Source organism: Diceros bicornis, chromosome 8 (genome assembly GCF_020826845.1).
Source record: "Diceros bicornis minor isolate mBicDic1 chromosome 8, mDicBic1.mat.cur, whole genome shotgun sequence".
Taxonomy (NCBI): domain Eukaryota; kingdom Metazoa; phylum Chordata; class Mammalia; order Perissodactyla; family Rhinocerotidae; genus Diceros; species Diceros bicornis.
Genome location: NC_080747.1, coordinates 72,440,191 through 72,455,126, shown reverse-complemented (window position 1 = coordinate 72,455,126; position 14,936 = coordinate 72,440,191). Strand labels below are relative to the sequence as shown.

The 14,936-nt window shown below is 42.7% G+C and overlaps 1 protein-coding gene across 1 annotated transcript in view; it reads right to left on the bottom strand.

Moving 5' to 3' along the window:
- Positions 1–14,706, bottom strand: part of HERC5 (HECT and RLD domain containing E3 ubiquitin protein ligase 5) — a 39,560-nt gene extending 24,854 nt beyond the window's left edge. The window contains exons 1-10 of the mRNA XM_058547487.1: positions 14,083–14,706; positions 11,672–11,792; positions 10,928–11,004; positions 8,416–8,637; positions 7,111–7,202; positions 6,716–6,846; positions 4,565–4,710; positions 3,128–3,204; positions 2,408–2,511; positions 1,005–1,064 (exon numbers count right to left, since the gene is read on the bottom strand). Coding sequence (XP_058403470.1) covers positions 1,005–1,064; positions 2,408–2,511; positions 3,128–3,204; positions 4,565–4,710; positions 6,716–6,846; positions 7,111–7,202; positions 8,416–8,637; positions 10,928–11,004; positions 11,672–11,792; positions 14,083–14,437 — 1,385 coding nt within the window. The 5' untranslated portion in view covers positions 14,438–14,706. The remainder of the gene's footprint in view (positions 1–1,004; positions 1,065–2,407; positions 2,512–3,127; positions 3,205–4,564; positions 4,711–6,715; positions 6,847–7,110; positions 7,203–8,415; positions 8,638–10,927; positions 11,005–11,671; positions 11,793–14,082) is intronic.
- Between the last annotated feature and the right edge of the window lie 230 nt (positions 14,707–14,936).

Genomic DNA, 14,936 nt, shown 5'->3' with positions numbered 1-14,936 from the left:
ATATTTATTTTCCGGTAAAAAAAAACAGTCACAGAAAAAAGGTAAAGGTTTTTTCCTGTTTCTGAAAAAATGACCATTTCTCCCAGTTACAGGAACTGAAAGGGGAGACCAATAAAAGGGGCTCCAGAGCAGTAAATTTTGAGCATTCCAATAGAAAATTATTAACGAAACGTGTAAATATCTTAACCCATGAGCTATATTTATACTAAACTGAATATATTCATTGTCTAAAAGCAGACACATTCTTTGTAAAATAATACATATATTTAGTATCTGAAAATAGCAAAAATTCTTTTAAATAAATAAATATTATACAAATATTTAGGAAAAGAAGTGTAAAGTCGTTCTTTCGTAATATTAAAAAATTCGTCATGCAAGAAGGAAATGACTAAATAAGGTATGTCTTTGCCACGGAATACCATGCAGACGTTAAAATGATGTTATAGGAAAATACTGAGTAAAATGGAAAATGGACGAACGTATAAAGTGTAAAGCAATGTATAAAACAATATGATCCCATTCATTGTAAAAGAATACTTTTGCATAGAAAAAAAGATACACACACAAATGCTACCTATTACTCTTAAGTGGTGGCTTATGGATGATTTTCCTTTTCTTTTTTGCATGTCTATATTTCTGACATTTTCTACAATGAGCATATAGCTAATTATTTTACCTTCAAACCATTTTCCTCACAATCTTTCACAGTGTATTTTTTATTGAGATGAACTGACATATAACATTATATTAGTTTCAGGTGTACAACATAATGAATCAATATTTGTATATACTGAGAAATGATCACAGAGTAAGTCTAGTTAACAGCCCTCACCAAACACAGCTACAAATTTTTTCTTGCAATGAGAACTTTAAAGATCTACTCTCTTAGCAACTTTCAAATATACAATATAGTAGTATTATTTATAATCACCATGCTGTTAATAGTTATTTAAATTTAACAGTTAAAAGAATTTTAAATTTATTATATATCTTAACTATATTACCTTTCCTTTAAAAAACTTCCAGTCAGACAAGCAGGAGATGAAAATATCTCTCTGATTTCCCTACATGAGGAATAAGATGGTGGTTAAAACAAATCATAGAATATGCCGCCTTATAGCATGAGACATGATAAATAAAATAGCATGTCTTAGACTTGCCCTTCAGACTTCTCCCTCTGTCTCTGATATGTTGGCATACTGCCTTGGGCATCTAAACATCTATTCCATTTGCTAAATCTCAAAGTCTCAGCGGCAAATATGGGAAATAAAAAGGTATGTACTCAGAGAAGCCACAGGGAAACAGGAAAAGGCTTGACCGAGGGTCAGTATCTTCTTGAACAAATAAAACACGTCCAACCCACCCAGCTTTCCAAACCCTATTTATTTCTGTGCCACTGAAGTGGAAACAAAAAATTACCAGAAATTGAACAGTGGGGGCACGGGGCGGGGTGAGGTATGCTCAGTTCCATCTCAGAAATAACTGCGCAAATAATTCTTGATCCTTAATGCTATGCAAATTACGATGCAACTGTTTTGTACAACTACTTTTCAGAAACAGAAAGCCATACCTAACAATATCTCTAACAAGGAGATGTTTGCAAAAATGAGCACAATCTTTACAGACGGTAGGAGTTCTATGGTTTACAGCAAGGTTGCCCAGGCTGTTCAGCTGTGAATAGGAGGTGCACAAACAAGTGGTTCCAAGGTCAGACAGGGTTGGGAAACTGAAGACTATCTTTCCTGCTCAGAGTGTCACAATATACACAAACATATCAAAGGCCCAGAGAAGTCCTGCAGGAAACAAAGCCGCCCACATGGAACTTACACGCTAGCTGAGACGGTTAATTCTACGTGTTAACTTGGCTAGGCCACAGTACCCAGATGGACGGTCAAACACCAATCTAGATGTTGCTGTGAAGGTATTTTTCAAATGAGATGAATGTTTAAATCAGCAGACTTTGAGTAAAGCAGATTATCCTCCATAGTGTGGGTGGGCCACATCCAGTCAGTGGAAGGCCTTAAAAGGAAAAGGCTAAGGTTCCCTGAGGAAGAGGGAATTCTGTCTCCAGACTGCCTTGGGACTCAAGCTGCATTATCAACTCTTCCCTGGGTCTCTAGCCTGTTGGCCTGCCTTATATTTTGCACTTCCCAGCCTGCATAATCAGATGAGCCAATTCCCTAAAAGAAATCTCTCTCTCTCTCTCTACATACACACACACACACACACACACACACTACCAGTTCTGTTTCTCCTGAGCTCTCTGATGGACCACTAATGGACCATAAATGGTCTACTGGACACTAGTGGGCCACAAAATCTTACATCTCTGTATTGTGCAGAACCAGCTGGGGAAACGTTACTTTCAATAGTTATATAAGCAGACGGTCAGACACGTGGGGTGTACCTTTTTGTATTTTGCCACTGTTTAGTTCCCACATCAGCAATCCATCTCTTTATAGTCCTTTCATTCAATGTAGGAATCTTCCTCCTCAGATTAACGTATGGATTCTGTAAACAAACAAAAAATTACAATGCAGTAGTTTAGACACAACAGAAATAGGTATCCAACTTTTAGACACGGTAATATTGATTTTTAAATATGGCTAATATAGCTCTTGGAAATCATAAAGTGAGATTCCACCAAGGAGTAATCATTTGCCTGGTTGCCAACTTCTTGTCCAAGGGGGCTTAGATGCAAAGTCAGTTTCTCTGAGTGCCCCAACACTCCACACTTGATACAGATATGAACGGATTAAACTGAACATCAGACAGCCTTGAGGGGAGATCCTATAAGGGCTGGGTTTACTGGCTGGCAAAGTCATTTCAGAATGTCAACCTGTTGGCTCACGAGGACACTGACCAAATGCCGTTGGCAAGGAGCCTCCCAAAAGGTAAGCAGAATCTAAGGAAATCGGGCTGATTCAACTTTCACCAGAGACAAATCTCCTGATTTTTGTGGGTAATATTTATGTAGTTTAGACGGTAAAGAATCAATAATGTCTAGCGATTTCCCAGAAGTCAGCCTAGTAACCTGATGATTTTGGAATTCACTAAACTTGGATTCTGGAACCCTTTGTTTTACTTAAAATACCAAGTTACAGAACATCTAGAGACCTATTTTTACCTCTTTTTCCATCCAGAGCAAAATGCTTTGATTCCCTCCAGCAATCATTATTAACTCCTTTTCTGAGGTGTGGCTTTCTGAAAGGGACATACAAAAAGTAAGAGTTTAGAAAGTCATTTGGTACAAACATACACACTCAATTTAAATAATTTCAGATTCTTCTTAAACTTAGTCCTTTTATCTTTCTGATACACAAAGGCTCAGCACATTTCCCACTCATAAAGCAGAAATATATTTCTACTTCAAGGTAAAGTCTAGTTGGCAAACACAGGCGATCTGCAAAGTGGAAGTGTGGCATCAGCTTAATATACATAATTAATATAAACGCTTACACAGTCGTGCACCGTGTATTGGCGTTTTGGTCAACCACAGACCACATACAGGACAGTGATCCCATAAGAGTAGCACCGTACCCTAGGTGTGAGGTGTGTATAGATCCTATACCATCTAGGTAGTGTAAGTACACTCTGATGTTCACACAATGACGAAATCGCCTAATGTCGCATTTCTCAGAACGTATCCCTGTCGTTAAGCGATGCATGACTGTATATAAAACACAGTCAAACAAATATTTGATTAGTTAACCGTTCCCTGGTTTAATTAGGCTCCTATTACTAAATACTACATTCTACAACTCAAGATTTAACCAACGACTGTGCTGTGAAGAATGTAAATAAGTACTTCACGTCCATGTAAGTGGTTATAAGAAACCAAATACATAGAACTGCTTAAGGAAAAAACTCGACTGGTCATTTCCCCAGAAGAACTGAGAGAACTTTCATACTTTAGGTCACCACGAAGCTTTCAGAAACAAGTAACCACAGTGCTCCCAGGCACTTCTACAGCAGAAGCTCAGGCTCTGAGGTCACACAGGGCACCGTTCAAATCTAGCCGAATCACTTGCTGGTCATGAGACACGGCTAACCCGCCGCTCTCCGAGTCTCTGTACCCTCCAGTACAGTGGGACTCAGAGTCCACAGCTCCCAGCACCGTTGAAGGATTGGTGAGATGACACATGTAAGTGTCAAGCGCAGTTACAGCGCCCAGCACATGTCAGCCGCTCACCATTCTAAGGGTTTTACACGGTTATGAGTCTATTTTATCAGGTAGGAAAACCAATCACCGTGGAATTAATAAACCTGCAAACCGGAATCAGAGCTGCATATGCCTCTGAATCCCACAGTCTATTTTATGTTGTGTCACGTTAAGTCCCCATTAATCTTCATCTGATGGGGTAAGAGAAAACCAATAGTTATTTAGACTTGATAAAGTTAGACTGGATATTTTAAATTGTTTACAAGTGAAAAAATGAAACCAATGTTTAGAGAAACTCCCTTCGTAATCATGCATTTCTTTTCTTGCCACCTTACCCACTTAGAAAAATGAGTTTCTTGACAAAGGTATTTATGCCAAATCCTGTGCTCCTACAGAATTTACCAAATTTGAGGTCTTCATTTGATGGTGATTTCATGGGAAGTGGTATCAGCTGATTATGTGTTCCACCGTTTCCCAGTTGTCCTTCTTCTCCAGAACCAAAAGAAAAGACCTTCCCCAAATCAGAAACATAGGCAAGTGTGTGACACCTATTAAACAAAAGCATATACAGTCGATTCTCAAGTATCTGCAATGACGAGAGTAGCAGCAATAGGGTAAACTGCTGAAGTTAGGTTACCCAGTGAGTGAAACCAGTTAACCAACTCCCAAAGGATGAAATTAGCCATCTGGAAACTACCAAATTATTAACGTGTGGCTGAGAAGGTCTGGGAACACCTAAGTCTGCTCAAGACCATGATGAACCCCTTGGCAAATGGAGATCCCTTTGTCAGGAACGAGCATCAACCCTTGTCTTCCATTCCTTTTTCAACCCTTGGCTTGAGAGTCACCACCTCTTGGAAGCCATCTCTGACTCTCTCCTCTCCCCATCCTGGAGGATGGAATTACGTGATCCTCTCTGAGCTCCCACTCTATGTCCCAAAGACCTTTATCACCCTGATTTTCTTACTGATTTGCTCAGTGGTCTCTCCCACTACACAGATGTGTAAGTAAAGAATTTGGCTTTGCTCAAATAGAGGTCCAGCCTTTGTCCTCAGTTCCTGGGAGGTAACCTCTTAACCCTTAGAATTTCCCAAGTGATAGGAGTGCCGTGTTATTCATGGGGGCTCCGGAGACCACACCTAATAGTATACCCAGGGGGCTCATGGAGGGCCCCTCTGGCCGAATATAAGCCCAACCTACGGGGACGGAGAGGCTGGAGGCTGAGTTCAAACATATGGGCTGTGACTCAATCAATCATGCCTAAGCAATGAAATCCCAGCAACAACTTTGGACTGAAGTGAGCTTCCCTGGCTGGCAATACTCTATGTATTGTCACGTATCAGGCCAGGAGGCAGTAACACCTTCCATGGCTCCAAGGGACATGGACACCAGAAGCTCCTTGTTTGGACCCCTCCTTGACTCTGTCCTATGTGTCTCTTCCTTTGACTGGTTCTCATTTGTATCCTCTTCTTGTAATAAACGCAACTCTGAGTATTCTAGCCTTCAGTGAGTTCCATGGGTCTTTCCAGGGATTTCTCCTGTGTTATCAGAGGTACTGCCCTGGTTTGCATTAAGACACATCTAAGGTGACAACTCCTCTTGTAACTCATGCTATTCAGAGGAATGTGTGCTACAAAAAATCCAAAGTGGTGATAGCTGTTTCTTTCGTTAACACGGAGATATGGAATGCAGAGAGTCATACCATCCCAATAATCTGGTCTACCTTAATAATATCCCATTTATGATATTTTACTCCAAGATCATAAGAGAATATCTCATAGACCGAAAGTACACACACCAGTTTTTTATAGTAAAGGTTTTAGTAAACAAACAAATGAACCCAATATTCAGATAGAGTCTGAATTTGCTTGTGTTTCGTGAGGAAACAATCACCCAAAGAAGAATGAGTGCACCTGGGTGAAAATATTTCTTAACCCCACCAAGACCCAACATCCAACTGGTGAGAAGTGGATTGATGAATCTCATGTTCAAGGAAGAAAATAATTAAGTAAACCAAGGGGTTTGAGCAAGTTTTTCTGTTTTTGCTTAAAAAAAAAAAAAAGAGCCATGCAAATCAAACTTCTCAGAATATTCCACTCCAACCACCACTGACTTTGTCTGATACTTTACTGTGATCACTCTGAAAGAATTATGGTAACAAGGTATGCTGAGCCCCCTGAGGGATTACGAGAAACAGGGATTACATCAATGAATAATCCTTTGTGATTCATGTTCATTTTTTCCCAAATGACTTATTTTTCTTAAAGATAAAAGTGCATTTGAACAATTACAAAGGTATTTCACTAAAGGGGCAACAGGAAGTGAATTATATTTGCTCATCAAAAGAAAGGTCAATGAAAACAAATATGTACACTAAAATAAAGACTTTAAAATAAAGACTTATCATGATTATCTAATAATGTAAATTAAGCATCTTCATCTTCTCCACAATGTTTGATGCTTTTATCTCAATCAAAGAAACTCATGGAAATTTTATTAAATTACCTATCTAGATGTATTGTTCTGATTTTATCAATTTTCATCGACACTTACCTTCCACATGCTATCTGGGTCACTCTATTTCCAACAAGCTCGGTCACCAAACAGGGTCTTAACTCATTCTGTGTTGAATTGTGACCGAGTTGCCCATATTTTCCAGCGCCAAAAGTGAACACCAGCCCATCCTAAGGAAAGGGAACTTCATATCAGATTCTAGAGAAATACGATGCAGACATAACATTCACTGAGGCAAAGGCATCAGCGAATAATTAATAAAAGCACTGTCAAAGCAAAGCCCCAGATGATCAGGAGGACAGTCCTGCATGCGAGAAGTGATGACCTTTCTTCCCTGGGAAACACCGACTACCCACACCTAGATGTTCTAGTGCTTTCCCCACTACAAAGTGGTCCTCCAGAATTACAGTCGAGAAGAGACAGGGTACACCCACCTTTGTGAGCACGGCAGTGTGAGAGCCACCACAAGCGAGAAATTCCACTTTCTGACTGGCCAGTGCTTCAACAAGGGAAGGAGAATCTTGATCTGCGCAAGGGGAAGAGCAGCTGAAGTGACCAAAAGGAGATGCTGAGCTTCACACTGGAGTTCATGCTGCCGGTAAAATACCCGGACTCCTTCCTCTCAGCCCAGCAACAACAGTCCCCAACACATGCTGACAAGACAGCCTCCATGTCGCTATATTTAGGCCTAAGGGTGGGGGTGAGGCAGAGGTCAAAGGGCCACACTTGGGGGCACCCACTTGTGAGAGTGTCAGGAAGCCCCCAGAGCCCGTTCTTCTCCTTTTCACCTGAATTATTAACTTCAATTGCAGACATCTGATATTTCCCATTCTCATCTACAATTACCCTTTTAATGAACATAACATTTGTTTTTCTTTTAAATTCTCTACTACAATGCCCTTGCCTCACACTACCTCTTCTCTCCTTCACGATTATTATCTCATCCAAGCACTTAGAGATTCACCAAAAATAGCATAAGTGCCCTTTATTCCCTTCCCTCCTTTAAATAGTTTTCTCACATTGACTTATGAGGTTCTCCTGAGTAATCAGCACTGGACCACGTCAGGGAGAAATGCAGCATTGGACCAGGAATCCGGGGATGACGCGTCCATTACCACAGCTGGTAGAGCAGTGGAGCTTGCTACACTTGAAAACTCTAATAAGGTGTTTGGGATCATGAGAAATTTTCCTTCTGCTTTGTAGAGGTAGTTCAATAATGGGAATTCCATGACTTTTCGTGGTGTGCATGTACAGACGTAATTTACACCTTATAGAGTAAAATTAGGATATGTGTATTTCTAAATAGAATTTTAGTATCCTTTTGTCATAATACGGTATGATTATATTAATATACACTTAAATGCACAGGTACCTTTGAGGTCATTTCATCCAAATTTGTCACTTTACAGAAAAAGCAAATAAGGCCTAGAGAAAAGTGAAGCGACGCGGTAAGGCCCTGCAGCCAGTTAACTGAGAACCCAGGTATTCCGATCCCCAGCCCAACGCTCGTTCCCCTTTTCCCACTCAGCCCTGACAGGCGTCTCAATTATCGCAACCACTTCCACACTATGCACGTCTCTTAGACCAATTCTGTCCTAAAGACAGAGAGAGAACCAAGAAGAACATGCAATAAAAGCCAGGATTTGAGCCATTTTTGACAAGGAGGTCTGTTTTCAATTCATCTCATATCTAACGAATATATTTGCTGATAATACGAATTTGAAAATATGTTTCCATACTGTTGGTGTGGCCCAGGCCTAGCTGTCCAAAACCATTTCTTCCCCACGAGTAAACGTTTCCGGACATGGACAAAGCCATGCTGTGGGCTTCTCCTGCAGAAATCTGAACCAAGGGGACTCCTGAGAGGCGCTCCACAATCTGTGGTGTGGGGGTTGAGTCAAACGTTCTTCCAACTCCGAGCTGCCCGTATAAGTTCTGCCCCCATGAGAAAAGCTCACCACCTAGACATAAACAAAGACAATGCTGTCTGAGGTTTAAAATGCAGCAGCCATCACCCCAGGGCAGTATGTATGCTATCCATAGTACAATATCACAATCTCTCACATTCAACATGACAGGACTCTCAGACTCCATACGTCTGAGTCAGAAAAACACCGAAGAACCTTCTTTTATTATACTCAAAGGGTAGTGTTATGGATTGACTGTTTGTGTCGTCCACCCCGCCAGAGTCATATACTGAAATCCTAACCCTTAATCTGATGGTATTAGGAGGTGGGGCCTTTTGGAGGTGATTAGGAATAACTAAGATTATAATGGTGAAGCCCTCAGGAATGTGATTAGTGCTCTTATAAAAGAGACCCCAGAGAGCTCTCCTGCCCTCTCCACCATGTAAGATGGGCCCTCCCCAGACACCCAATCTGCTGGCACTCTGAACTGGACTTCCAGCCTCCAGAACCAGGAGAAAGAAATTTCTGTTGTTTAAGCCACCTAGTCTATGGTATTTTTGTTCTAGCAGCCCAAACGAACAAAGACAGGTAGAATCAAGCTATTCAAACGCATTATAACCAAACTCAGAAAATACTTATTTGAAAAAACCCATAGGATGGGCCCATGAAAAACAGCAACATTCTACATCGGGGAAAATAAAAGCTAAAACTACTGCTCTCTCCTGCCCCCCCTCATGTGCCTGAAGATCCTAAATAAACAACTTAAAAACACATTTGAAATTGCAGCACGGTATCTTGAAAGTCAGCACCATCTTCCATTAATTGCCTATGTGTAGCGGAGTTTTCGAGAAGGTTCTTAGAAGTTTTCTAACAGAGTTGACAATATCTAATGGAGTCTGAAAACATATATCAGAGAATTGATGCTTACTGAGCACCTCTGTGCAAGAGACTGTGCAGGATCTGCCGGGAGGCAGAGGCTTTCCTCAAACATATTTATCATGCGCCTATCAGTCAACATGAATATCACGATGAGCATAATCAGTCCATATTCTTGAGTCCCCAACTTTCATTCTTCCTAGATGGTGATTTACCAATAATAAACCCTGAACATCCCCTTCCCCACATCACTAGACTCTGGGCTTCATGAAGGCACCGTGTGTCTGTTTCATCTTTATAACCTGAACATGGCAGACACTCAGTATGAAATATCTGTTCATGAATGGATGAAGTCAAACGACCAGGCCAATTTTTTCCAATACAAGTTCACACTCTCAAACCTCAACAGAGCCTTCAGTACAGGTCAAATCCCCTATTGAATCCCAGCTTCCATTCAGGTTATGTTTATGTCTGTCCTATATATTAAGAAGAAGAAGAAAAAAAAGAGTCCTTGATCCTGAATTCCTCTTTATCACCCTCCTGTCTTTATTCCTCCACGGGCAAGTTTCTTTAGGAAATAATCCATACTCGATGTTTCCATTTCCCACCATTACAGCATCTGATAAGAAACAGGAAATAACAAAGGGCTGGAGGGAACCCCCAAATTCAACAGTTAATGTTAAAACGCCTCAGAGACCTGCAAACTGGCCGCAAAAGCAGACCCTGAGCTCCTGCCATGGGACCTGGAAGAGCACTAGGAAAAGGGAAGAAGGTTCTGGAAAAGGGTGGCCCGTGCCTGATCCTGATTCCAGAGAGAATGATTTTCATTATTCAGAATATTTTCATTGTTTCACATTTAAAAAATAAACACATGGAACTGTTGAAATAACTCTCTCGGCCCAAGATGGAGCCACCCCTGCCAGGGCCGCCATGTCAGCAAACGGAGCTTTCGCGTTCCCGTTAATGCTCCGCTGGACCAGAAACGCAGTACGTGTGTCCAGTCAGTCCCTCCCCTAACACCAAGCCAGCCCTGGCTCTCGACTTCTTGCCTCGCTCCTCGCTCTTGCTACACGAGGTCAGCCGCCAGCCGTGCATCCCCAGCCGATCACACCCTGCCCCCTGTGGCACTCCTAACGCCCCAACAAACTTCCTCTCGCCCCAGATCCCTCGGGAAGAGCGCTCTCCCAATCCGTGCATTGTTTCCCCTTGAATAAAGGACATCAGGCTCGCTACTAAATTGTTTGTTTCCTCACTTGACAGAACAAAAGGAAGGAACAGTAATGATGGAAACCTGAAGATTTTCTAGGTCCAAGAATTCTCTCACCTTGTATCTTGCAGGGCTCTGAGCCATATCAAATTCAAAACCCTATTTCTGTCCTGCTACAAAGTGAAGAATACACATTCTACTAGTTCTACACACACACACATTTACTCCCTCTAAAAAACAATTAATATTCCAGAGAGGTACCTTTTGAAAGTGCAAGAGAATGATAATCTCCACATGTGATCTGAAGTATATTTTTTTCTTGTAAAACGCATTGAAACCTGATGAAAAAAATTTTATGTTAATCACCATAATGAAAGTCACAATGTTGATGTTAGACTTATTAACTGTATTTAATAAGGACTGAAGCTCAGGAAAAAAATTTTACTGCTTCACATTCAGTACATCTAAAATTATTATAAATACTCTATATTTAGGTTTTCCTTTTAGGTTTAAAAGGAAAATAATGTGCCTTGTATAATTGTAATAAGATGATTCTAAGACTTTTGCAAACAATAATTTTATGATGCAGGAATAATACAAGATGCAAATAAGTTCTAAGTCACATGATCTACTAGGGAAAAGTCTCACAAATCATTCCATGATAATGCATTTTTTTCCTAGGTTGAAAATTTTTATTTCTGGAAACTTAACTTATAGGATTATTATGAGGGTTAAATGGTTTAACGCAATTTGGGGCTCGGCAGACTAACCAATGGTTTCCTTTAAATGTCAAAACAACACATTTGAAAGTGCCCTAGGAGACATACATTGCTTTGTAGTTTACTGATGGAATTCGCCGGTCAGTTCAGAATTCATCGTTTACTTAAGATGCCCCATATAAAGCAGGGGACAAGAGTCATATAAAGTTACATTTTCCTACAAAAATTATTATTGCCTTTTGAGTAAAATTCAAATAATTTTTAATAAAAGAAAAAAGTTCCCTACCTTGCATGTTCTATGCTATAGCTGTACTCGAACAGTTTCCCATCTGAGGATAGAATCAGCATGTGCTCTGCTCCTTGGTCCATGGAATGTATCTTCATTTTTTTTCCTAACTTAATGCACTCTGCAGAGCAAATCCAACCAAGAACTATCATCACTCTGAGTATTAAGCACATTACTAATTTCATTATAATACAGCTAAAAGACCTGGAGAAAAATTTCAACTAGACAACCTTTGACTTAACATGAACTTCTCTTTAAAGAAAATTCAAGTACAGAAAGCAGACAAATTAGCAATGACTATTGTCTTGACATTGGATTTTTTTGATTTGGGAAAGCATTGATTCATACTTTGTTTTATATTAAATATACCTTTAAAATAGCCAATTAAATATTTGCTTTTAGATTCCTGTTTAATAAGTTGAGACGGAGAAACTAAATTTGAAGTAACAGAAATGAAAAAGTTGATAAGAAAATATAACAACTTTTGGGTAACATAATTCATCTTAGGAGCAAATATATTGTGTATTCTGAAATATACTCTTTCCAAAAACAAAACGAATAACAAAACAAGCCCCTTCTGACGGCTCCATATACAAAGCCAAGGCCTATATTCTGAAAAGGAAGAGTTGTGTTTGGGGGACTATTTTTAAAGAAGACGCTGTTAAAAGAATTTTTATTGGCATTACTGCATATTTAGCCCTTTCTACAAGTTAAGATATTTAAAACTGTCCGCTAGTTACCATTTCCTTTTATCTCATTTAATTTGTTCACAAAAATTAAAGTAGGTTAGATTTGGGACTCACTTTTCCACTCTAATCAGATAGAATCTATTCATGTAAAAATCTCAAAGCACAAACCGCTTCACATTACAAACGCTAGGAGAACCAAAACAGTTTGGTAATAAGAAGAAACGGCCCAACAGACTGACGTTTTTTAGAGACAGCATTTCAAATCAGGTGAAAAAAAGAAGTGTTATTCAAAAAAGGTATTGGGACATCGGGCTAGCCACTTGGAGAAACAAATCCAGATCCCCTACCTCACTGCTTAAAATCAAAATAATTTCCAGGTATGTCAAAATTTTTAGTGTTAAAAATAAAAGCTTAGTGGCCGGCGGATGGAGTAGCGGTTAAGCTGGAGCATTCCTCGTCAGCGGCCCTGCGGCCTGGGGTTGGCCAGTTCGGATCCTGGGCGCGGACACACTCACCGCTCATCAAGCCATGCCGAGGCGGCATCCCATACAGAAGAGCTACAACTCACAGCTATGATACACCACTATGTACTGGGGCTTTGGAGAAAAAAAAGAAAAAAAAAGAGGAAGACTGGCAACAGATGTTAGGACAAGGCCAATCTTCCTCAAAAAAACAGATAAATAAATAAATAAAGCTTAAAATTACTACAAAGATGAGTACATTAAAAAAAAGACTTGGAGCGTGGATAGCTTTCCAACATAACACAAAATCCATAAACCTCCTTAAAAGAAAAGATTGATGAGGCAGATTGTAAAATAACATCAATTAAAGGCAAATTGGGGAAAAGATTACAACGTATACGACCGACGAAGGGCTATTCTTACTAAATCGTCAAAGAACTCTTTCAAACAGACAAGAAAAAGACTAACAATTCGATTTTTTAAAAGCCAGGCAAAGACATGAACAGGCAGTTCACCGAAAAGGAATCCAAATGACCAATAGAAAAAAGAAAAGATGCTCGACTTCGGTCAAGTTAAAAGCAAAACGAACAACTTTAGTAGAATACCATTTCCTTCACTCGACCGCTGGGCAACATGTTTAAGATTAAGAATGTGGCCATCTGCCTTCGCCCACCCCAAAAATCGGTGCCACAGCACCTGATCTAACCTCCACGGAGATGATCACCTTGGAGAAGTGCAACTGAAAGCACTCCTTAAATTGCTTGCAAATGTAAGACTATCATTGAGAACGAGACAACTATATTCTCCAAAGGCTCACGAAATCGGAGCAGGCACGTCCTAAAACGCAGCAAATGAAGAACAAACTCTGAACAGAAACCAACGATAAAGGCAGACTGGCTAAGGCGAAGATGCTGCCTGTACACCTTCCCCACGCGCGGTCAGCTGGAGGAGTGGACGAGGCGTGTCTCGCTGCCACCCCGCGAGCCCCGCGCCAACCAGGAGCCGGGATGACGGGGAGCTCCGCGGCGCTGCACGCGCGGAACGCGGAATCCAGCCGGCCGGGCGCGTCTCTGCGGCCACCGAGCACTGCTGCCGTCGGGTCCCCTCCTGAGCTTTCCTCCCCGTTTAGAGAAGGACCGCGCACCCGCGGCTCGGGCCACTCTGGAGAGAAGCGTCCGTGGGGGCCCCGCTCCGAACGGCCGCCCTCACCTCCCCAGCCCGAGGCGGCAGGGCCGAGCGGGCGCTGCCCGGCCCCACTCACCGGGCTTCCCGGCGCCGTCGCTCCCGGCCGGCAGCTGGTGGACATCGACGCTGGCCCCGCCGCGCTCCAGCACCGCCAGGCGCCCGCGCGTGCAGCACAGCTGGCGCGTCGCCTCGGTCCTCCGGGACAGCGCGCTGCGGACGCCCGCGAGGCTGGGGAACAGCCAGAGCTGCGCGCCCGGCGGCTCCGAGGAGCGGGACGCGGCGGGCCGGCACACAGCGGACCCGGACACAGCGGGCCGGGACGCCCCGGACCGGGACGCCCCGGACTGGGACGCCCCGGACCGGGACGCGGCGGCCAGCCTGGGCGCCGAGCGCGCGCCGCCCCGCGACCTCCTCCGTGGCCTCCGCTCCATCGCCGCTTTGCTGGGTTCCACGGCCGCGCCTCGGCGCCCCGGACCTTCCGAGGCAAGGAGAGAGAGGGAAACGGCCAAGGCCGGAGCGCGCCCACTGACCCCGCGCGTCGCGCTGCGGAGCCGGAGCTCGCGGACCGCGCGGCGGCGTCGGGGAAACGCAGGCTGCCCTGCCCGGCCCGGCTCGACGCCCGGCTCCGCGCGCGCGGTTTGGGGGCGGAGCCGGCAGTTCGCGTGGGAAACGAAACTGATTTTTTTAAGGGGACAGAATCGAAATGGAAAAGGAAAGAGAAATTCGAACGATTCAAGAATGCCTTGGGAGGCGGCCAAAGTAAACAGGGCGCTGGCAGGTGACGAGGTGGGTGGGCAGGGCTGAGAAGGTGTCCCCAGGCGGGCAGTGGCCGCCTGAACTCCTGGACCAAGTGGCCTTCGAAGAAACACGGCAATTCCACTAGGAGGAGCCCTGCACAGGCGGACTTTCCAGGAACTTGGCGGTAAGGAA